The sequence below is a fragment of the Vanessa atalanta genome, chromosome 26 (assembly GCF_905147765.1).
Source record: "Vanessa atalanta chromosome 26, ilVanAtal1.2, whole genome shotgun sequence".
Taxonomy (NCBI): domain Eukaryota; kingdom Metazoa; phylum Arthropoda; class Insecta; order Lepidoptera; family Nymphalidae; genus Vanessa; species Vanessa atalanta.
Window position 1 is genome coordinate 1405675 of NC_061896.1, and position 24823 is coordinate 1430497.

A 24823-nucleotide genomic window follows, 5' to 3' on the forward strand; every position below is an offset into this window, starting at 1 on the left:
CAAGAAAACTCAGTCAAATCAAATCAAATCAAAATATACTTTATTCAAGTAGGCTTTTACAAGCACCTTTGAATCGTCATTTAACAAACTATTTAAAGTAAAGCTACCACCGAATGAAGATTCTACCGAGAAGAACCGGCAAGAAACTCACTAGTTACTCTTATTCAACATCTAAAAATACAGTCATGTTAGTTAAATACAATTATATATGTATGTTGTGTCTCCTGTCTGGAAGTCAACACCAAGTGATAGTTGCACGGCTTTGAAGTCACAATAATACAATTATTATAATATTGTACTAAAAATAATAACGATTATTTTACAAGGTTTATAATTAAGCGCTACTTTTTAACTTATTTAAATTCTAAATACATAGAAGCTTTTAAAAATATAAAGAATGAATAGAACAAAACTCTTGTAGAAGTATTTTATTGAAAGAACAGAAATGATTTATAATATTTTTTTTTTCGATAAATACATTGTTTGTCTAAAGTGTAAAATATTCATTTATTAATATGCTATGAAATTGAGAATTTCGCGAGTTCGACTCACGTTTTAAGGTTTCCGTATATTAATAGCTCTATGACCTTAATAGCACAAGGGTATTTGAAAATCACTAGTTTAAACATGTTCATTAGTTTTCTATGTTGTCTCGGGTCTGGGTGTTTGTGGTACTTCTAATATTCCATAACACAAGTGCTTTAGCTAGTTACATTGGGATCAGAGTAATGTATGTGATGTTGTCCAATATTAATTTATTATAGCTTAGTTAGTATCCGTATTGAATAAACGATTTTGAATTTCGAACTCATCAATAAAAAAATCTTAGACATGTTACAGAATTACAAGCAGTTAAACGTCGATGTTGACTTAGTATGTAAATGTCAAGTTCTAAACTCAAATAGAACTCAAACTATTCCTAAATCGAGAAGGAATTGAGCTAGCTCGGGTTTATCTAACGTTCGTAATTCGAAACTTCTGGAATTTAATTTGAAACAAAAGTCGTTGTGTGTCAAAATGACAACTTTGAATTGTTTCGTTCGTACAATAAATACGGAAGATTAATATTTTTCACTTGTTTTGTTAGAAGTTTGTTTCTGATTCTAGAATAATCTATATTCCGAACTGGTGGTGACTTTAGAGTTTAATTAATCTTGTAAAATCATCATTCAATCGTATAACTATTTGTTTCATTATCTATATTTAAATTAAATATGTCAAATATATTTGTAATAAAAAAATGTGTAATATTGTAACGCAAGAGCCGAAATGGCCCAGTGGTTAGAACGCGTGCATCTTAATCGATGATTTCGGGTTCAAACCCAGGCAGGCACCACTGAAATTTCATGTGCTTAATTTGTGTTTCTAATTCATCTCGTGCTCGGCGGTGAAGGAAAACATCGTGAGGAAACCTGCATGTGTCTAATTTCAACGAAATTCTGCCACATGTGTAGTCCGCCAACCCGCATTGGAGCGTGGTGGAATATGCTCCAAACCTTCTCTTCAAAGGGAGAGGAGGCCTTTTTCCCATTAGTGGGACATTTACGGGCTGCTAATGCTAAAATTGTAACGCTTGCTGGTCATACTTAGTTAACTTACTAAAGGAACAAAAGCTTTAACAACTCAGTAGGCGTAACAAATATGGTTGCGAGAAACAACTGCTTAATTTAAATGATCAATTTGAATAATCTTACGTTTCATTCCACTAGTTGCACCGGAAGCCGTGAAAGTGAGAGCTGAACCGCAAGAACTCAAACCGGGAATCGTAGCTACATTATACTGTGATGCGGCCTCCAGTAACCCACCGGCTACATTATCGTGGTGGCGTGACGGTATTCCTGTTCAAGGTAATGTTCTCTCTGAATATGATCACATTTGTCAACACACAGGCACTTCGTATCGTATAAACCATTTGTAAAATTGGTAAAAACTGTTCTGAACATTTCGGAATTATTTTCAATAATATCATTTATATTCCTATCAATCTGCCATCAGTCATGTGTGCTACTGACTGACCGAACACCTCTAAGAATAGCGCAAGTCCATCTAGGTGAGGTACCATCTACTTATCAGACTTTCAACCGCCAAATAGAGATACTTAGTATTAAGTTTTTTGAAGTGTGACTAAGCCAGTATTATTACCGGTACAAAGGACTTCTCAGCTTCCAATTTTGGTGGAGCATTCGCAATTTCTTGCGTTTAACATTTTACAGCGCCAATTTATATAAGCGGTGGTATTATCATCAGGTGACCCGTTCGTTCGATACCCATAGAATGAAAATAAAAGTGTATTAGTCGAATAGCCGTCCCATAGCACTTGAATTCGTTCGGGTGGCAATTTGAAGCAACTAGCTAAATACCTAATACTTGTTCTGTTAGTCTTACTTAACTTACTCAACTTCCAAACTCCGAGCTGATGAGAATTCCTTTAAAAATTCCTTTTTACAATGGGTTGTAAGTGACGGAATTAAATCTCAATAATAATAATAGCCAATACGAACGAGGCATTAGAACCTCTATGGATATAACAAAAATCATCCATTGCAATAGTTAAACAAAGTTAGTTTTTGGTACTACCAAACAATATTTCTTTTCTCGGTAGCAAAATGTCTATGAAAATATGGAAACAAGCCAAGATCTCACAAAACAATATCAACGTAACTTTAAAACGTCGCTTTTATTTGCATTTTGATTTGTGTTTAGTTTGCGTTAAAGTTAAATACATACATAAGTTTAACATATCACTGTAGACTTGTCTCTATATCTCGTTGGAAGGGTGAGTGAGTCAGTGTAATTACATTCGAGGATAATATGGGATTTCGCGTAACGTTGGCGCGGTAAGAAATGGTTTATATTTCTTCCAGTGCTGAGTATTTATGGACGAAGGTCACCTTAAGATGGCCAATTTTATCAAATTTCATAATAAATATAAAAAGTTTTATAATATGTTCCAAAAGAGATTTGAATGCTTGTTGGTAATTTAAATAAACGCCAAATCAATTTAGAATAAAGATCTATTACTCACGATGGTGCGCTATTCGCCGTTAAAGTATTATCAGCATGCATTGGTATGAGTTATGTTCGCACTTACATATATGTTAGTGTGTGTGCGACAACTAAGCGTAGAGTCAGCATAAAAATACAAATTAGATTGTTAAGTTCATTATAAATATTTTTTATTTAACGTAAAAAGGCGCGCCGTATGCAAATAGATGTATATACATATAACGGAACCATGAAAATAAACGTACAATACAACAAAAGGAAATCAAATACCACACAAACAAAATAAAACCTAAAAATCCTTTACTAACCAGTATAAATTCTTCCACAGGTCTCCCGATGCAGCTGAAAAAAGGCCTCCACGGCGGCACAGTGTCCACTATAGAACTGAAATTGAACATCACGAAGGACCTAAACAGCGCTGTGTATACTTGTCAAGCGATGAATGAAGCGCTGCAGCGGAGTGTGCACGATGCATTAACGCTGAAAGTTCTTTGTAAGCCAATGTCTTTTTATGTTTTCTATCTTGTATATCATTAGCTGGCTTTTTAAATGCCTTAACTCGTTTCTTGTGGGATAATCTTTTTATATAAAGCCTTTGTAAATGTTTATGTTTTTAAAGCTAACATTTAAAGTTAATATTGAGGCTACGTTTATAAACCTTATTTTATGTTGGACGGTTTATAATATAGACTTTTCCGAAAAATTGTATTGCTGTCTCTTTCTTTATTTCTACGCGATAAAATCAAAATAAATACAGTCTTACACAATACAACTTGGCTTTAATGATTACTGTGATAACCATACATTCAGACTCATTGCTGGAAAAGTTATTTAGAGTTTAATTAATAATGAGCATATAAACACTATAACAGGTTTAAGTATATGAATCAGACACGATATGAAGTATATCACAAATCTTCAAAAATCACTTCTAACTCTATAAACAAAAAGTAGATTAAGAACAAGAAGAGAATTTACGTGAAATTGCACATGGCTTATTCAATTAAGCTATATAATTATAAGCTGCCACAGATGTTGGATTGTAGATTATACCAACAAATAAGTGCAAAAGAATAAGCTACTTCCTAGATATATTTAACTAAACTATATATGTACGATTTTTTATCATTTTTCGTATAATTGTAAAATTTGACACGTAAATTATTTTCACCCTTATTAATAATAATACACCAGATATTGATCGATTACAAAAAGTTGTTTATTCTAGACTATATATCCCCATTAATAAATATCTTGCCAGCGCGATTCAGAAATATGAAATATTCAACTAACGCCATCTATCGGCACTGAGTTACATTAACACTTAAATACATTGAGTAATGATCTTCTCACTTAACTTGCGTGCAACTTAATAATATTGATTTGAATTAAAAAGAAACCGCGTGTGGCTGCTAGTTAAGCATAAAATAGCCTCATGATGTCATATTAAAAGTTCTTTGTGAGCTAATCTTCTTTTATAGTTTGCAAGCCATTGTGGCTTGGCTTGCTCGCTTGTGGGCTCATTTTTCATGCTATTTTGTGCTTCGGGTGAAATGAAGCCGAATGCTGGTTATATCAATGAGAACTTTTCTTTTGATTGAATTTTATATTTTTTAGAGAAACTTTTATTTGATATTACGTTAAAATTTTCATTGAAACAAGTTACTTCTCAGATACTTTTTAGTAATATATTTGGTATTTTACAAATGATCAGGGAGGATTTATTTTAGCTCTTACATTCTATATATTCACAGCCTTCAATACAATGTTAGACTTGTTTATAGCGTTTAACTGTACCAACGATGCACAGATTATTTCGACAATGGTATTTTAGAAAATCCAATATTTTTACATACGACAAAAAATCAAAAATTTTATTTTAACTAACATGTACATAAACATATATTATATAAATCATTCTAATAATTGGGAACTAAGTTAGACTTTATAAACGAAAAGTTATTTATTTACCTTGTCAATTATTATAATATTATATTAAAATATCAATCTTCAAAAAGTACATAAAGAATATTGATCGAATGACGTCAAAAAAACATCGGCTGAATATATTGTAAGGGTTAATTATGTATTTAAGTAAATTTAAGTATCATTCCCCCAATCAGACGTGAACATTGTTCAAATTCTTATCTAGATGCGCCAATCTTCGACGAAACGACCCCCTACACGACAGTCGGGGTAGAAAACGAACCTTTGGTCATCATGCTTCGAGCTGACGGTAATCCATCCAGCATCGCTTACACCTGGACCAAAGACGGCCTGCCCATTACACCGTCTTCGTACAGCACTTCAAGTAAGTATATGATCACACAATTATAACAGTAGACACGCAAATAATAACATAATTAAAACAAAGTACCTTACGTTAAAGTTGCGTAATAATTGAAGCAAATGTATATTTAGGACGCTTTGAAATTGAACTTAAATCTTAGGTCTGTGAAAAACTCGTATTTAATGAGCTTTGACATTATTAAACTAATTGTCCCCGTTATCTTTTTTAATAACATTTAGATATCATTATGTGATATCTATCTTCATAAAATTTATTTAAGCCTAGATAAGTTCATTTCCCCCTGGACCTTTTGTCAATGCGTAAGCGTTCGTTAATGACCAAATGCCAGACAAAATCCTCTCCTATTTGATTTACGAGACAGGTTTGAGCCAAGATGGTCTAGTGGTTAAAGTTAACCTATGATTGCGGGTTCAAACCTAGACAAGCACCATACGCTTCACTTGCATTTATAATTCATTTCGTGCTCGGTGATAAGATGAACATCGTGAGGACTTCATGTATCTATATATTTAACCAACATGACTGTTTTTCTGGATGTTGATAAAGATTAACTATTAAGTTTGTTGCCGGTTTTTCTCGGTAGAATCAACATTCCGAACCGGTGGTAGCTTCACTTAATATAGTTTGTTAAAATGACGATTCAAAAGTGCTTGTAAAAAAGCCTACTTGAATGAAATTTTGCCACTCGCATTGGAAGAGCGTGGTGAAAGTTCCAAACCCGCTCCTTAAAGGAAGGAAGGAGGTCTTATACAACAGTGGGACATTTTCAGACGGTTATTAGTACTTTTAAAGGTTTAATTTAACACGTTTAGTATAGAAGAAGTATAGAATAGCCTGTAAATGAAGAACTCCTAAGCCTCAGTTCCTTATGAAGCTCTGCAGCTTGTTCAACGTATATAACATACGTAGAACAAGCTTTTTTTCGACACATACAAGTAAACACGATATTTTCATTCGAGCTGAACACGTGATGATTTATAGACAAAATTCAATGGTATTTAACCAATATTGAACCTGCGTCATTGGCTAGGATTACGTACGAACGTAATCTAACCTATAGACCATCGAGCAGTGAGGTTAATAGGGTCGGACTCTTTCTCTCTCTCTCTCAGCGGAAGGATGTCCACTGCTGGATATAGGCCTCCCCCAAAGATCAGACATTTTTTTTTTTGTATATAAGCACAAGTAACACAGTGTTTTGTTTCAGACGACAGAATAATTTCCGAGGGTAGTATGTTGAACATGACTAGGCTCACACGTCACGATGCCGGTATATACACGTGCGAGGCTGTCAACTCCCAGGGCGCAGCAACCGTCAACATAACAGTTAACGTACATTGTAAGTCGCTTTAAAATGTTAAAATGTAACAATGTCGTACATTGTTCATTGACCTTATAATAAAGTTACAGGTGTTATAAAGTTTTATGAAAAGTTATTTTATTTTTAATGTCATGTTATAAATTAATGGGACTACGATAATGAATTTATGTAATTATAATTTTTTGATGTTCTATGTTATTACATAAAATTTTAAATTTTTTTTTGACTTGAAATTTTCTGTCATATCACGTGTCGTGTCGTGACTTCGCACGGGTGCTGTTTATAAATAAACAAAATAATATGTTATAAATATAATTGATACAGCTTAGTACTCAAATGTGATCTAGATTTCTACCCCTGTAAACATTTTTAGAATTATATAATCGCTCCTAGAGATAACTCTACAAACAGTATTGTAATATTAGATAATTTTTTTTTTGTTTCAGTCCCGGCGGAAATCAAATCAGTGTCACAAAATGCATTGTCTAATCCAAACGAGAATGCGGTACTTGCATGCACAGCCGCGGGTAAGTTGATATCTTATTTTGATTTTAATAAAGATCGTGCTTCGAATTAAATCATTTTAATATTTTAAAATGATACGATGTTTTATTTAACTGTTATCTTTGTGCAGTTTTAGTAGACGTTTCGAATTATAAAATTAATCTTTAGCTTATATTTATATAGCGTAGAGTTGATAGTTTGACAATATCAGGAGAGGTTTTTGTATACTATCAAAGTAAAATAATAAAAGTGCCTCTTTAAAGAGTCATTGGGACGATATTATTGCTCTAATCTCAGAAAATACTATATGATTTTCCTTTCCATTTTAAACATTCGACGTATTGATTTTATAGAATTTTTTCTGCATATTAGTTAACGTCATGATAATATTTGTCGATTGATTCCACATTAATGGAATCTCTTCTAAGCATTTGTAAAGAATATTCCGCGAAAATTAAAAAAAAATTTGATGAACAGGAAATCCGCTAACATCGGACCATATCAAATGGCAACGCAAAGGTTACGACATACCACCAAGATCCGTAACATTCGAGCCCAGAAATCAAACCAGCTACCTCACCATCGAAGGAGCGACAAGAGAAGACGTTGGTAACTTCCAATGTATCGTCAATAATGGTATCGGTGGTGATACAACCCAGGATGTGATGTTAGTTGTCAAATTTAAACCTGAAATGGATGCGTCACCAAACTTAGCGAAATCTGCGTCCAATACTGGTCATGTTGGAAGATTAACTTGCAAGTAAGTGTGTATAGATAAATATATTATTAAAAACAAATTTAGCAACAGAATGAAAATATAATTTACTCGGGTGTGTTCCTGGACGTATAATCGACATTTTACAAAATTAAATTAAATGCAAACAAGAATCTGGATCTAGCTAGAAGAAACAGAAAGAATCTCACTACTTAATATTGTTTATTAAAATTCACATTAATTGCTTATTACAAAAAAATACTACTATTAAATTTAAACATAAGCCTTTTTATTAATTGGTTAATGTAAACCTGACGGTATTTTATTGTACAAAACGAATAACTTGCCACCGGAAGGACGTATTGACTTCAAAGTCGGAAGCTTTAACGGGTTCAAAATATTATCGCACGTGTTTTTAAATATGTGAAACGTTAATTTTTAAAATTATCTGGATTTTAGTCATTTATTTTTGTTTTTATATTATTTATTAATGAACGACATATATTTCGATTATAAGTATGATTATTGTGTTTTAAAATTTTTTAATAAAATAATGTGTACAGATAAAAAAAAATATGACACAATTTTGTGCCACGAAATGCTCTTAAATTGAACATGAAGGCTTGGAGTATCCGTCACTCCGTTGCCGTTACCGTGAGGTTGCCTCACGCGTAAACCAACCGTAAACCACGTGAAAACTCAGTGTTACTATCTTCGGTCAAACGACATATGGGTCTGAACACGAGGCCTGACATAAAATATATAAATAAAACTATAAAGGGCACTTATATATAAACCCAAAAACATAAACATAACGATTGTCAGGTCAATCGGATGAAAAAACTAAGCTCATTTAATAAAATTATGTACTAAAACCTCCGAACGCGCTAAATTACGAGTAATCAATTTAATACTACAAAAAAATAATTTATTAGTGTAGAATAGACGATAATCGCTTTAAAAATATGTCAAACAGATTATCACTAAATATATACAGATATAAACGACAATTAACATGGATTTTAATTACAAATACGATTTTAATTCGCAATAAAATCATATCATAGTGAATTAATCGCGTTATAAGGTTTTAGTAGATGCAATTTTAGCTGAATGCTGTTAATTAGCGCTAATCTAAGCTATAAATAAAACGATATACGGATCTATTTGCGGAAGTCATCGTGCGTTTCCATTTGAATGATATTCCTATTTATTTTGAATTCTATTATATTAATATAAGAGCTTTTTTCGAACAACGTATATGTTTCTGTGGACGACTCACTTGAAATAATATTGATACCGAATTTCATAAATAAATAAGTTAATTTTTCCTATAACAGATTCATTGTTTTTTCTTATACTGACTTAGTTAAAAACATCCTGTATATACATTGACCCGTTTTAAATATCGAACGAAAAATTGAATGGTATTATCAAATAATTACTAATTTGCTTGGAAAAACTTCGGCTGTATGTAAACATATTCATTGGTCTGTTTTAAAGTTTTTCATTGAAAATTAAAATTTGTAAAGTAGGGAATTATTAATAAAACATTGTTAAATATTTAGGTCTAGGGTCTGGGTAGGTAACATCCAGCCATCAGATATCCTACCGCCAAACACCATTACTTAGTATTGGTAATTTCTGGTTAGAAGGTTGAGAGAGTTAGTACAACTGCACGCAAAAGAGACATAACACTTAGCTACCAAGATTGATAGTTACCATCAGATGGTCCATTGTTTGCCGATTTGTGATTAATTTATGACTCTACATTCCGAACTGGTTGCTTTACATTTGATATAATCTTGTCATTTGACGATAGGAACCTACTTGACTTCAAAATTAAAACGTAAGCTCACAAAAAACCTATATGTAAATTATATTTTTATATATTATTTCATATTATATTTCATAAGTAAATAATACATTGTATAAAGTTTAAACTTTATCAATAATTTGGCATCAAATTTAGACTATTCATCTTGTTATAGAGATCCGTTCACTCACGTTGAATTAATTAATGTTTTATTAAAATAAACTTAACAAATATAGTACTTTTTTTGCTGTCCATACTTTTAGTTATCTCACGCACACTAAGATATGTTATAAGCATGATGTTCACTCACTCATACTAATGCAAGTCAATCAAGACATTTTTAACTTTGCCGTTTCATAATTCAAATCAATTGTAAAAAATACATTGGTAAACTAGGCATTTTATTTTATTAGTTGAAAAAGAGTATCTACTGACTTTCTTGCTGGTTCTTCTCGGTTGATCATACATTCCGAACCGGTGGTAGCTTTACTTAATATAGTTTGTTAAAATGACGATTCAAAAGTGCTTTTAAAAAGACTACTTGAATAAAGTATATTTTGATTTGATTATAGAGCATAGAGTGAATAGATCCATCATCACATGTAATGGTCGCTTAATTAGGGTCATGTTAAAAAATTGAGACAGGGTTTACATAGAAAAATATTTTCCAGGTGCAAAGCGGCCCCGGCGCCAAACTTCACATGGTCAAAAAACGGCGCGAAACTGCCAGTCAATACATCGACGAAATATTTCGCTGAATTCCACAAGACTGACCCTATAACGTACACTTCGGTTCTGCTCATAAACGACATCGGATCATCGGATTATGGCTCTTATGAATGTGGGGCTAGAAATGATTTGGGTTTCAGCACTACGTCTGTTAAGTTGGATATAACAAGCGCTCCCGGTAAGGATTTAATTGTCATACATTTTAGACTATGCTGACCTTGAAACTATTAGTGGAAATTACCCCGTAGCTAACAGTTAAGCTGCAATAGACTAATAGTATTCGAGCTTAAAGCTTTCACTTCTATTTAGATATTTAAGCTTATCAAGCTCTTTTTGTAGCTTTGTATTTGAGTTACACATATTGCTAATATAGTAATTCTAGAGGAAAAAATGTTTAACTTTTTTTATATAATATTAATAAAAACCAAAATTACACTGATTATTTTTTTAATTCATAAATTTCATAACAATAAATAATTTGACGAACAAGGTTTTTAATTAAATTAAAAACAATGTATTTTAAAAATGAAATATTAAAAACTCGTAGCAGTCGCGTCTACGGCGTAGGCGTCCTGACTCTATATCTTTCTTTTTCTTTGACTCTTACGTCCAGTTTATTTCACATCTTTGTGTGAAAACGTCCCTCCAAGTTCCCTCTGCGTTTTGTTTTGCTTTTATTACAAATAACAAACCATGTTTGGCTTGTTTGAAAGACAACAAAAGAAAACAATCCTTAGCTCTGAATATTGTATCTATGTGATAAATTAAAATTTATAATGAATATTTACAAAGTAAATTTAATTACAGGCTCTATAATAAATAACAATGAATTATTAAGTGTGTACTATTTATTAAAATCGTATGTAATTATAATAATTCGAATCATTTGACGACCTCCGTGGTCGAGTAGTGTGTACACCGGTTTTCATGGGTACGCCGCTCCGAGGTCCCGGGTTCGATTCCCGGCCGAGTCGATGTAGAAAAAATCATTAGTTTTCTATGTTGTCTTGGGTCTGGGTGTTTGTGGTACCGTCGTTACTTCTGATTTCCATAACACAAGTGCTTTAGCTACCTACATTGGGATCAGAGTAATGTATGTGATGTTGTCCAATATTTATATTTATTTATTTATTATAATTTATAATAATTATTCAATATTTTAATATATTCGATTATTATAAACTCATAATGATTTATGTTAAAAGAAATAATAATTATATTTATTGTGTTGATTTATTTTTAGAATTTTATTTATTCTGTTTTCATAACACTGTGTAAAATTAATTACAAGCACGTACAGTATTTCTGAACGACATACAAATTATCAGAGGGTTTTGTTTTCAGATCCAATTATTTCTATAATGGTTACAAATGTTACCCACAACTCGGTGACATTATCATGGATCCCAGGATTCGATGGCGGGTTATTCTCTTGGTATAGAATACGATATCGGTATGTATTTTGTGTTTGTTATACTTAAAAAAAAATGATTTTATCTATCTATTTATTCTAAATGAATCATTATTAATACACACATTAAAATATATTATATTAAAACACACTACAAAACAAATTCAATAAACATTGTTGTAATAACAATCAACAATTTTATTTTTAATCGAATGAAAAAAATCTCATAGAGAAATTATCAATATTCATAATCGTATTTTTTTTAATAAAAAAAAAAAAAAACTTTTAGAAAAATCAACGAAGACACGTATAGATACGAAGACGTGACGCCCAGAAATTCAACTGTATACACAGTCCACGGTCTCGAAAGGCACACCGATTATGTTTTTTCTGCGATGGCTCTCAATAAACTGGGCCAAAGTAAATACCGACCGGATGACACTAAAGTTACAACCCTTAGTAAGTATACATATTAATAATTCATGTACTCAACTGGAGAGCCGAGATGGCCTAGTGGTTCACGCGTGTATCTTAACCGATGATTTCGGGTTCAATCACAGGCATTCACCACTGAGTTTTCATGTGCTTAATTTGTGTTTAAAATTCATCTCATGCTCGGCGGGGAAGGAAAACATCGTGAGGAAACCTTGCATGTGTCTAATTTTAAAGAAATTCTGCCACATGTGTACTCCACCAAGCCGCATTGCAGCGTGGTGGAATGTTTTCCAAACCTTCTACTCAAAGGTAGAGGAGGCCTTAGCCCAGCAGTGGGAAATTTACAGGCGGCTAATGTATGTAATAATGTATGTACTCAAGTCTTAATACCATCTATAGAATTATTTGCAGAATTTATATTTTTTTTATCTTATATGTAGGTGGATGGTCAAATTTTCCATGGGATCTAAGTGGTCATCCCTGCCCATAGACGTTACTATAAGGAATATTAATAGCTTCTCATATTATGCGCCACCAACGTTGGGAACTAAGATGTCATGTCCCTTGTGCTTGTAGTTACTGGCCCTTCAAACCGAAACACAACAACTCTCAGTATTGCTGTTTGAATGTATGAGTGGGTACCCTGATGGGCACAAAGATACCACCAAGTAAATATGATTAAATTAATGGTGTGATTCGTTTATTCTCAATAGGATAAACGTTTACATTTCTTTTGAATGACACATATAATAGTGACATAGCTGATGTTGAATCTAGGTTGTGTACCGTAAACAAAGTTGTAAGGCAGTTACTTGTTTTATCTTAAACAGATCCTCAATATATAATATTGCAAAAGGCTCTCATTTGTTTGACTTGAATTAAGCGAATTTTGAACTCATTCCATTAATACACCAACAAAATTTGAAATATTTTTACTTTAATTGATCTTGCGAGAGATATTTTAAATACAATTCGTGTAAATCATTACATAGAACTTATGAAGATTTCAGTGACAATTGTTAAAAAAAAAAAAAAACATAATTTTGTTACATGATATATTTACTAAGTAACAAGTCATTATGAAAATGTTTTCAGAACTAACAAGTCACGATATATTTAAAAGTGTACAAGTTCGATTTTCGAAAAATATATTAAATTATACAAATTTCGTTATCGTGTATCGTGTTTGTTATGACGATTAAAGTCATGTCCGAAACGTTATATACGATAAACAAATAATTAGTCATCCATTATTGTAAACTGTGCACCGATATAAAATATTCGTATTCTAGTTAAATTGATTACAAACACGAATAGTGTATAAAGCTTTAACGGTTAATTAATATTAATTAATATTAATAAACCCGAACATAATAGATACACGTTGATTATTAATAAATTATGCAAATAAAATTCAAATTGTTCATATATTCAAATTTATCTCATCGTTCATAAAATATTCATATGAATACAATTTATGAACGCTCCGCAGATACAAATGAATGCTAATGATAGTTTCGAAAAACATTTGGGTTTTCATGTAGATTTATTTTTAATCGCAAACCGTTGGGCCAACCTTTGATCAAATTTATCGCGATAATATATACGTATCTGTTGAAGAAATGAATGAGATTCGGTCTTTGTATTCCAATTTCAAATGCACAGATAAGAATATAAGTAAAGTTTGAACGAGGTTTGAAAAACTACTAATCACTAGCTTCGAAATAAGAGATGAAACTATGTCACAATAAATTTTTATCAATTTTTTATTCAATCCCTAACATAATACACAGTACATTAATGCGACAAGAGCCTCAAGTGTATTGCCTGTGATACAATCGAAATTGATACGAATAAAAAAGTATATTCAAAAATATGCCTTATTTCATGCTGCATAGACGTCATTCCATCATCAGTACAGTCGAGTTCAGAGGAATATAACTCATACCATGTACCGGGAGTTTTTATAATAACCGGTACAATTGTTGGCACAGCGCTTATCCTCTTGAATGTACTGTTGGTCGGTTTCTGTCTGCACAGGAGGACGAATAAACGCATTCGAGGTTTGAATTAAGAATGAATGTGTTCCGTAGATGTGCTTACGTATTTTATTTCTATAAGCAGAAGTGCAATATTTTTCATAAAATTTATTTTCATTTATCATTTTGAAAATACGAATTGTATTTCAACGAATAAAATATTTATCCGACGAAAATAATTTACATTTTCGTCTGAGATTGAAATATTGCATGTTTGCTTATTTTTAGGTTAATTTTTTTTTTTTTTGTTTTTGTTTTTAATTAATTTCTTATTGTTTTTTGTTTTCGTTTTGTTGTAGCCTCGTCGGAAGTAAGTGAGCTAAACGTAGTTTCCACAGAGTTCGTAGAAACGGCGGATGCATCGAAACTAGTCATTGTGTTCGTCTCCATCGTAGTTATTGCTATTTTAATTTTCGGTAACGCTACGTTTGTTGCATGTTTTATTTTGAAAAGACGATCGAGACGTTTAAAAGGTAATCATTATTGAACTTTATTCTTTATGTTTATTTAATAGAAGCATGAATGTTTTATGTTAAATTCTTCTAAGTATGTATTCCTTACTCAATTTTTTATTTCTAGAATTCTAATATTGATTGCATTGTTCTATTGCTGTCTTGTTCTTTCAAATGTCAATTTCGTGATAATAGAAAGAGATATACGCAAAGATAACAATTCACTCTATATAATATTAATAAAATATATATATATAGAAACTTTTTAAATAAAACTTATTTAAATTTAAATTTTATATAAAAAAAATGTTTTAAAAACAGAACAAGCTGGTCAGTCTTCGAAATCAGCCACTATTGAGATGTACGCCCCTTCATCTTACAATGACACAATGACTGGAGAGACACTCAGCTCTGTGTCGGAGAAATCGGAAACATACTCCCAAGATGGGGATGACAGGCCCCCTCCTCCCATACCTGAAGTACCTAGCATGCCGAGCAGGCACATGTTAAATCAGGTAAGTTATATAACAGTATTTCTTATGTTTCTGATAATCGTAAATACTTAAAGACAAGAAAGTATAATGACTTCATTGTTTCTTAAAATCATAAGAAAAGCATATATTTAAAAACGAATACAACTACAGACGGACGCATACCTAATGGGTGAACAGAGCCTCGTCATACCCCCGCCCTTGGACTACCCCCCACCGAACTACGCGGTCTACGAAGGTGACCACGCCAGGACATTGCCACATCCGCACCGACATAAGGACATAAGCGGACATAGCACCTTAGGACGGAGTGCTGGTAAGCAAAACTTATAACAAATTTATTAACTAAGTGAGCCCACAGTGATAGCAGACAAACCGTCACACCACATATTACCCCTTCAATAAAAAATGTAGCCTATGTAGTCACCACCACCCATAGACAATGGCGCTACAAGAAATATTAACCATTCCTCACATTGCCATTGGGTAGTTACACTGGTTCACCTTTCGAACCGGAACACAACAATACTGGGTACAGCTGCTTAGCGGTAGAATATCTGATGAATGAGTGGTACCTACCCAGACGGCTAGCACAAAGTCCTACCTCCATGTATATTTTGTAAAAAAATCTTAGTAATAGTCTGGAGTATAATTGTACACTCCTGTGCCTCGAAAGTACGTAAAGCAGTTGGTCCTGCGCCTGAACTCTTTCTAGTCTGATATTAGAGTGCACCCTTGTTACCTGATATAATTACCGACTCGTCGACACCTAGGCGTACGACGATGCACACGTCATTCCTCTCTCCCGTCGACTACGGCGTCCAAAGCCGAGGTCCGTCCTCGCAGGAGGCACCCTTAGAACGCGTATTTTGAGCCCTTAAGTGGGTTCCCAACATTCAGTTTTGAACTCGCCTCTTCGCCCGGTGACGCTGTAGAGGTCATTAGGGACAAGAGCAAACATAAAAAAACGCACACATTTGTGCTAGTGCACAAGTTTATAACCCATACCATCCATACTAATATTATAAATTGCGAAAGTAACTCTGTCTGTCTGTCTCGCTTTCACGCCAAAACTACTGGACCGATTTAAATTAAATTTGGTACACAAATAGTCTAGAGCCTGAGAAAGGACAAAGGATAAAGGAAGTCTGTCATTTTGAAGTTAGAAGCTCGAAATTTTATTTTTGGGCTACCGAATAAAAATGAGTTGATTCGCGTTTCTGGATATTCTACCCTAAGGGCTGAAATACACACCAACGTGGTATACAAATATATTCATATTCTACGCGAGCAAAGCCGCGGGTAACAGCTAGTACTATATATAATAATAGTAATAATAATTTAGAAATTGACTGCCGAGACCATAATCAGTTAAAACGACATCAGTTATGATATATATTCTAAGACGATCTCCAATCAATTTAAGTCTACTTTTTATTGTGTGTATTTGTGTGTGACAATTCACAAACATGTGAATAATACAGCTATGCTATGTTACCAGGTAAACAGAACTACGTGCCGGCGCCCAGTCCCATGCCGCCATTGGATGGTTCCTACTACAATATGGCGTCGGATAGATACCTCTCGTATCCGCCTCTGATTGGGGAATACTTGCAACAGGTAAGCGATCGAAGTTCTCTTATGATGAGCGCACAGAATTACAGGAAAACTACATGATGAGGTTGAAGAAGATGAAGACAACTTCACACCTTATTTTATTTAAACGCGAACGCGTGCGTCTTAATCGATGATTGCGGGTTCAAAGCCAGACAAGCACCACTGGATTTTCAATTGGTGTAATTTGTGCTTATAATTTATCTAGTGCTCAGAGGTGAAGGAAAACATCATGAGGAAACCTGCATGTGTCTAATTTCAGCGAAATTCTGCCACAATTGTATCCACCAAACCGCATTGGAGCAGCGTGGTGGAATACGCTCCGAACCTTCTCTTCAAAAAGGAGAGGAGCCCAGCAGTGGGAAATTTACAGGCTTTTAATGCAAAAATGCAATGAAATCGGGACGGACGGTCTACATATAAAAATCCATGTCAGTATATCTGTTAGAGACTTATGTTTGATAGATGACTATAACAATTACTACATTTATCAAATATTCAAAGGAAACAAACACGAAAAAGTATACAATTAAGCAAAATTAAAATGTATTTAATCCAAGTAAACTTAACAACAAAGCATTCTTAAGGTTAACAAAAACATCTCGTTACAAAATATCGCGGTTAATTTTTCACAGCTTATCAAGAAATTTAAAATAAATCTATAGGAATTATTTCATGGAAAATGTTTAATAATATGCACTTTGCAGAGTTACTCTGTAAGTAAATCTTACTAAAACACTGATACTGTTAATATTCTGATCCTCTGCCCAAAGGTTGCCTGGAAGACATCGCTGCTGAGCGATAAGGCCGCCTGTTGCGCCTCATGTAACTTTGTGTAGCAATATTGTAATTTTTAGTTTTAAGTTTGGGTGCAATAAAGGATAAATAATAATTATAATAATTCTTTTCATATTGAATATATATGTAAATAATTAACTTGACAAAAAAAATATCCCCTGAGTTTCTTTCGCCGGTTCTCAGGTCAGGGTATTTGCTTTTCCGAATCAAACCGGTGGTAGTGTTTAATTTGACTATCAATAAGCAAGTGTAACGCTTCTATATTGAATAAAGAAATTTGATGCGTCTGTCCTTTAAAAAGTTAAAAAAACTAACTGTCTGTAAATATCCCACTGCTGGGCTCACTTTGATGGTTTGTATATCTATCACGGTGCTCCAATAGTTGCGACACATCTGGCAGAATTTAACTGAAATTAGGCACATGCAATCCTCACGATGTTTTCCTCCGCGAAATAAATTATAAACACAAATAAAACACATTAAATTTCGGTGGTGTTGATTGGGTTTGAACCCGCAATGATCGGTTAGAATGTACGCGTTCTAGCCACTCGGCGATGACGGCTTTTGTGTCCTTTAAATGAGATAATAATTATTATAAATATTACATTTTACTTTCTCATATTTCACTGTCATTTGAGAGTTCATTCTTATACAAAATCTTAACAGTATTAATAGCTGTATAATTTATAGATCGTGAATTATTTAAGTGTCAATAGCGCAATAGTTTAAAAAAGGATCAATCCTAATGTCAATCTTAACACGAGCTTTAGGCCTAAATAGAGGGGTAAATAGGAATATCAACAATTCGTTACAATGGGACATAGCTACTATTATTATTAAAAAATAATAGTTGTTAAATAATACATATGCCAAAGAGCTTGCATAACACTGGCACACGCATAAAACAATATAAAGCAATGACAGATAAATATCTGTGTGATATATTCGTAAGGATATATAATCTCATCGTGTCGGTAGTTGCATGTATCATAAATGCATTAAACGTGTAGACATGAGAATAATTGGCACTGTCAAACGTAGCCAGTGCCAAGTTGCCAATGTCAATTATACTTGGTACATACGTTCTGATGATATTTGATCGAATTTTCATACTGTATTTGTTACTTGAATATGTTTTTTATTAACAAAATAAATTAAAAATGATTTATTGGAATGATATAAAATATATCATGTCTAAGCTAGAAAATCATGTATTTAGTTAAATATAAGATTATATGGTTTATAATAATTTACCTACAGTGTACGCTCTAAGCGCTTGACAAACGACGCTAAATTCAATTAATCCTACATTTAATTTCAAATCGTTCATTAAAAAATTCAAAATCGAAACCCTGGCAACCGCCACTGTAACCCCGTAAAATGAGGTCATTCATTTACCCGCCTACGTATTTCATTCTAAAAAAATACAAGGAACCTCAAATTAACCGGAGCCGGTTAATAAATAAACAATTCAGTTACTGGTCATCCAATCAAGCACGGTTTCGGAAAAATGCCCTAAAAATACAACTCGTGTAAGAAACGGACATTCCTCCTCGTCAACGTTTCGCTTGATACCGTTTTATTAAAACGAAAAGCCATGGAAGGGAAATTTAAATTTACTAGATCGTCTATATTGTCACTCGGTACGTCTTTCGTTGAAAAACATTCCACATTTTTTTTTTTTTTTAATATTTGAACAAATTATTTTCTACTTAAAAATAAAATAAAAAATACCACGTGACTGATTAAAATGATTATTAAAACTAATATGTTTTTTTTTTCTATCAATAGCAAGCCGGTCGCACGCCCACACCACCGCAGCAGTACTCGTCAGGAATACCGAAACCACATCTTATAAACGGAGTGCCGACATCCCCTCCACATATGGCTAGCCCTCCCCTTAATATGGGCTTAGACGGTAAGAGAATATTAATGGTTAACGTACTAGAGCTCTATAATCGTAATTTATTTTATATTGTATATCTTTTCTATTTTTAAGCAATATCTGAATCGTGTAAAATTGGAAATGTGTGTGTAAGCCCATCCGGGTGGATGGCCACTTCATTCTACCGCCAAAAAGCAATACCTAATATCGTTGTGTTCCGGTTTGAAGGGTGAATGAGCCAATCCACCACTCCGAGGTGCCGGGTTCGATTCCCGGCCGAGTCGATGTAGAAAAAGTTCATTAGTTTTCTATGCTGTCTGGGTGTTCGTGGTACCGTCGTTACTTCCGATTTTCCACAACACAAGTGCTTTAGCTACTTACATTGGGGTCAGAGTAGTGTAATGTAGTTATCCAATATTTATTATTATTATTTATACATAGTTGAAGTAAAAGCATTACCATCATTAACTTCATCGTGAATAAGTAAAAATCTTGTAAAGCGAACGTAAGGTGAAGCTATTATCGAATCAATCAAGACCCCGAGCTCCACCAACATAATGTAAATAAGCTTTTAACGGTAAATCGGTTATACAAACATAAACATATTTACCCTTTTATAAAAATGAACTTGAATTTATTCTAGATGGCTATACACCAGGTCTAGACAGGCAGTCAGCGGGCGGTACACTTAGACGGCAGAGATTCGACAAAATGGCGGTCCCCCCACCTGACGTCACAGTACTCCACCAGGGGAATTGCACGCAGGTAGAAATATTCCTATTTCTCTTACTTTATCTTAATTTAATCTCATTCGATCCTTATTACAAAGAGGATTTCCCTTTGTACGTTCGCAAACAAACAAATAAATTGCAAATTATAATTCAATACTGGCCAGTGCCAGTACCAGTGTATCCTTTGAAGTTGTATTTTTATATAATTTTAATACTATTTTTGCTGAGATTAAAACAACTTAATGGGATTTCGTAAACTATTTGTAATTGCTGGGTGAGTTCAAGCTATCTCTGTACGTTTAACAATTATGAATTATCATTGTGATTATTTAAAAAGTGTAAACGAAACAAACACTGTCGGTGATCTCTCCTGACTCCAAAAATTTGTCAAATGTCCAAGAGTACGCATCATCGCGAGTCTTCCTCAACACACGGGTTTTTTGCCCTATAACATAACAATGTATATAAAATATTTTGGTCATACTTATACGTTTTGTTAAACTAGTATTTACTTAAAGAAACACAGCATTGTTTAACTATGTACTCCCTGAACAAGACAAGAAAAGACTGATGGTCGAAACGAAATTAATATTTTTGTTGATATGTACCGACAAGAAACTATATATGAAAACCAACGATCACTTTTACTAATCTTGTAACTGCTACTTACGAATAAAAATATACTGAATTAATATTTTTTGTTGCAGCACCTCCCCATGAATCAAACGCCATCGGTTAAACAGCCGCAGTCGATCTTAAAAGATCCATCTAGACACAAGTATGGCAACCAATATGGGAGCCCAATATCATCGAGCACTCCTCAGAATAGTAATTCGAGTCAAATTCTGACAGTGCAAAATCTAACATCGGACGTGCCCCAATACGGCACAATCAAGAAAGACAACAAAAAACAAAACGTAACGATAGACGAATCGTACAATAAGAGAAACGAAACGCATGTAGTCTAAATGAGTTGACAAAAAAAGTGAAGTGAAGTGAAGTTCGATTCAACAAGTGACAGCAACTGTTTTGTGTTTAACAGTGCAAGTGAAGTTACAATGTTTGGTGAGTGTATTGAATCTATTGTAAATAGATGGACTAGTGAAAAAGAAATATTAGATAGTTTTAAAATTTCATTGATTGTGATATCAACGATTGAACTGTTTGTGACAGGAATATGTGTCCATGGTTATCTAGATAGTATCAAGGTAAATCTTAAGAATTATAGCCGATAATGTCAACATTAAACTGAAGGGCTATGTCTGGTTGTAATGATCGTTTGACTGACTTATCAATATTACAAGTGTATTTTTTTTTTTTTTTGTAATTAGGCGAAACGTCCAAAAGACAAGTGTTACAGACGAATGTAATGAAATTAATATAATATTAAGTAAACTATATAAATACTTGTAATTTCCTCTAAATAATTTGCCAATTAAATTTTTAACGATTCCCTACGAAGGATCTCTCTTTTTTGGTTAAGTTTTTAATGATATACTTAAAGTTAATATTGTTACATAAAGAAATTTGATTATCTTTTAAAAAATTTATGGGAAAAATTTTAAATTTACCCGTTCGATGTTTGATCAGAGTTATTTTCGAATGACATTCGAAATAATTTATCGAAACGACAGAAACGTCTTAAACATAATTATTTTCTTTTTAAGACGTTCTTGTTTAACGAAAAACATTTTTGTACTTTATAAAAAAATAATTGATGACGCAAAATGATTGTCATTTAATATTTAATATCAAACGTGTTATTTTTTATCGTAATAATCATTTAAAACAATAAAAATTATAGTTTAATGTGGCGAGTAATTGTTGCATTTTATGAAATGTAAATAAAAAATAATACTCAAACGCGAACTGACAATAATAATAAGTTTTTATTAATTAATTTTAACCCCCCCCGCTTACATTAATTGTAAATAAATCATTAAAATAAAAAATAGCGTTTCTACTACAAAATTTAATCGGCGTTAATACAGATACCAAAGTTTTACTAATTTTATTTTTAAGTTATTAAGCTATTTTTTTTTATTTTATTTTATTTTATTTTTCAAGTCGATTTTGTAACAATCTGTTTGTAATTAATGAATTTACGTGACTGATTTGTCTTAAAATAAAAAATAAAAATGTTTATGAACATTTTTCAAAATTTTCAAAATCCATCCATTGAAAATACGATTATATTTACAGATGGATGATATTTACTGTTACATTTCGAATTTAAATAAAAGAAAATCTAATATATATTCTTTTGTTTTATTTTATTTCCTTTCCTTTATTTTATTTTTATCAAAAACTCCAATTATTATAAACATATCATTATTGAACTTCATTTATTGTCGTAATAAATGAATGATCATTTTCATTTAAGGCATTCAATTTAATGAATAACGAAGTGCCAAAGTAGTTGGTTATTTTAAATGAATTAATTAATTTAATTTTTATTTTTTTGCTTTATTAATGTTAAATAGAATAATATTGTAGCTATGTTGTACGTCCTTCTACATTAAAATAAATTTAGTAATGTATTCAAACCGTGCCTTATAATTTTACGCCATTTTGAGAGTAAAATATCACATAAGGATATTGCCAAAATCTAATCTTAAATAAAAACGAACTTTTAGATATAAATCGTATAGATATTATCATTAATTTTAAAGCTTAAAACATTTTTCAAAAATTCGAAATATTTTTAAATTAATTTGCCAAATATGAAATAATTTATTATAAAAATAAATCTAATATTAAATTCCATTCTCATTGACTGAAGCTCAAGCTGTTAGTTTTGAGTATTATACATATAAAATATAATTAAATATATAAATTAATGCATTTTGTCGTTTTTTTTGTTAACATTTATTATAATACCATACAAGTTATGTTGCTAATAGACTCCGTTGTTATATGTAACGTTAATATATTTGTTTAATAAATCACGAGCTTGTCATATAGTATTAAGAACTCGAGTTCAAACATATTGTCAATATTTCTAAAATAATTAAACATGTCAATGTTAAAAACATTCTTGAAAATTAAGTGTCATTTTAATATAATGCGATCGTTTTATCGTAATTAATTTGATTTTCGAATTAAATGAACGTACGTTCATTTGATTTTTTATTTAAATGAACATATGTTTATTAAATGTGTTATAAAATATTTGGCAATGTTATTAATCGTTGATAAAATTGCGTGCTCAATAATTTATTAAATTTCCATTATAGTTTATACGTTAATGATTTTATCAACGTTAAATTTAATTATTTTTAATACATTGAATTGTAAAAACGTCATCAATAAAATTATTTTCAAATAATCGATTCGAAATTTGAATACTGAAGTAAGCAATGTTGATAAAATCATTACTGACATCTCTCGTTCATTGTAGAATAACTCCTCTTTATAAAGTTATAAGGTTGTAAATTGTTCGATAATTCCAATGTGACTTTGATATTACGTACGTAATGCTCATGATGTGTAATCAGCGTAAATTGAATTAAAACATATATGTTAAATATGTTTTTTATTCCAAAATAACCCTAATCTTTAAAAAAATTTTTTTTATTTTTTAAAGTGTCACGTACTTCCAAAGGAGCCGTCTGAAGTTAAGCTATAGATAAAACCATTTTGAAAAATATTAACCATTCCTTACGTCGCCAATGTACCACTAACTTTTGAAACTAAAAAGTTATTTACCTCGTGCCTATAATCACACTGGCTCACTCACCCCTCAAACCAGTAAACAAGAATACTCAATAGTACTGCTTAGTAGAAGGATAACATATGATAAATATCTACAACAAAAAACTCTACCAACAAGCAAGTAAGATATTCTAAGCGAAAATGAACGTTATATTTTACGTGATAAGTTTTAGTATGGAATAAATGTTAAATGACTTTCGGTCATTTTTTTTATGATATAGGTAGATAAACAAATGGACCACTTCAGGGTAAGTTGTTACCACCGCCCATATACCTTGGCGCTGCTAAAAATGTTATCAATTCCTTGGGAACTGAGAAATTACGTCTCTTGTGCCTATAGTTATACTGTCTCACTCGTCTTACAAACTTTCCTTCAAACCTGAACACAAAGATGCTAAATATTACTGTTTGGTGGTAGAATATCTAATGAGTGGATGGTACCTATCAAGACGGACTTGCACAAAATCCTACTACCAATAAATAACTTACAAAACAGTCAGTAACAATTAGGTAAAAAAATATGAATACAAATTAATCCAATGTATATACTTTACGGATATACAGATACGGATTTTTGTCCTGTAGAAAAGTTTTTATTAAAATGTGAATTTAATTAAATTAAAATGTCACAATGAGATGGCCCAGTGATTAGAACGCGTGCATCTTAACCGATGATTTGATTTTCATGTGCGTATTTGTATTTATAATTTATCTCGTGCTCGACGGTGAAGGAAAACATCGTGAGGAAACCTGCATGTGTCTAATTTTAACGAAATTCTGCCACATGTATTTTCCACCAATCCGCATTGGAGCAGCGTGGTGGAATATGTTACAAACCTTCTCCTCAAAGG

General features: G+C 32.3%; 1 protein-coding gene across 1 annotated transcript in view; it reads left to right on the top strand.

The window, feature by feature from the left end:
- Positions 1-21717, top strand: part of LOC125073941 (nephrin) — a 238009-nt gene extending 216292 nt beyond the window's left edge. Inside the window, exons 14-29 of the mRNA XM_047685061.1 lie at positions 1710-1847; positions 3335-3499; positions 5159-5317; positions 6525-6656; positions 7085-7165; positions 7620-7902; positions 10345-10580; positions 11747-11855; positions 12103-12272; positions 14587-14760; positions 15061-15254; positions 15384-15546; positions 16732-16850; positions 19434-19560; positions 20171-20292; positions 20966-21717. Coding sequence (XP_047541017.1) covers positions 1710-1847; positions 3335-3499; positions 5159-5317; positions 6525-6656; positions 7085-7165; positions 7620-7902; positions 10345-10580; positions 11747-11855; positions 12103-12272; positions 14587-14760; positions 15061-15254; positions 15384-15546; positions 16732-16850; positions 19434-19560; positions 20171-20292; positions 20966-21226 — 2633 coding nt within the window. The 3' untranslated portion in view covers positions 21227-21717. The remainder of the gene's footprint in view (positions 1-1709; positions 1848-3334; positions 3500-5158; positions 5318-6524; positions 6657-7084; positions 7166-7619; positions 7903-10344; positions 10581-11746; positions 11856-12102; positions 12273-14586; positions 14761-15060; positions 15255-15383; positions 15547-16731; positions 16851-19433; positions 19561-20170; positions 20293-20965) is intronic.
- The last annotated feature ends 3106 nt before the right edge of the window (positions 21718-24823 follow it).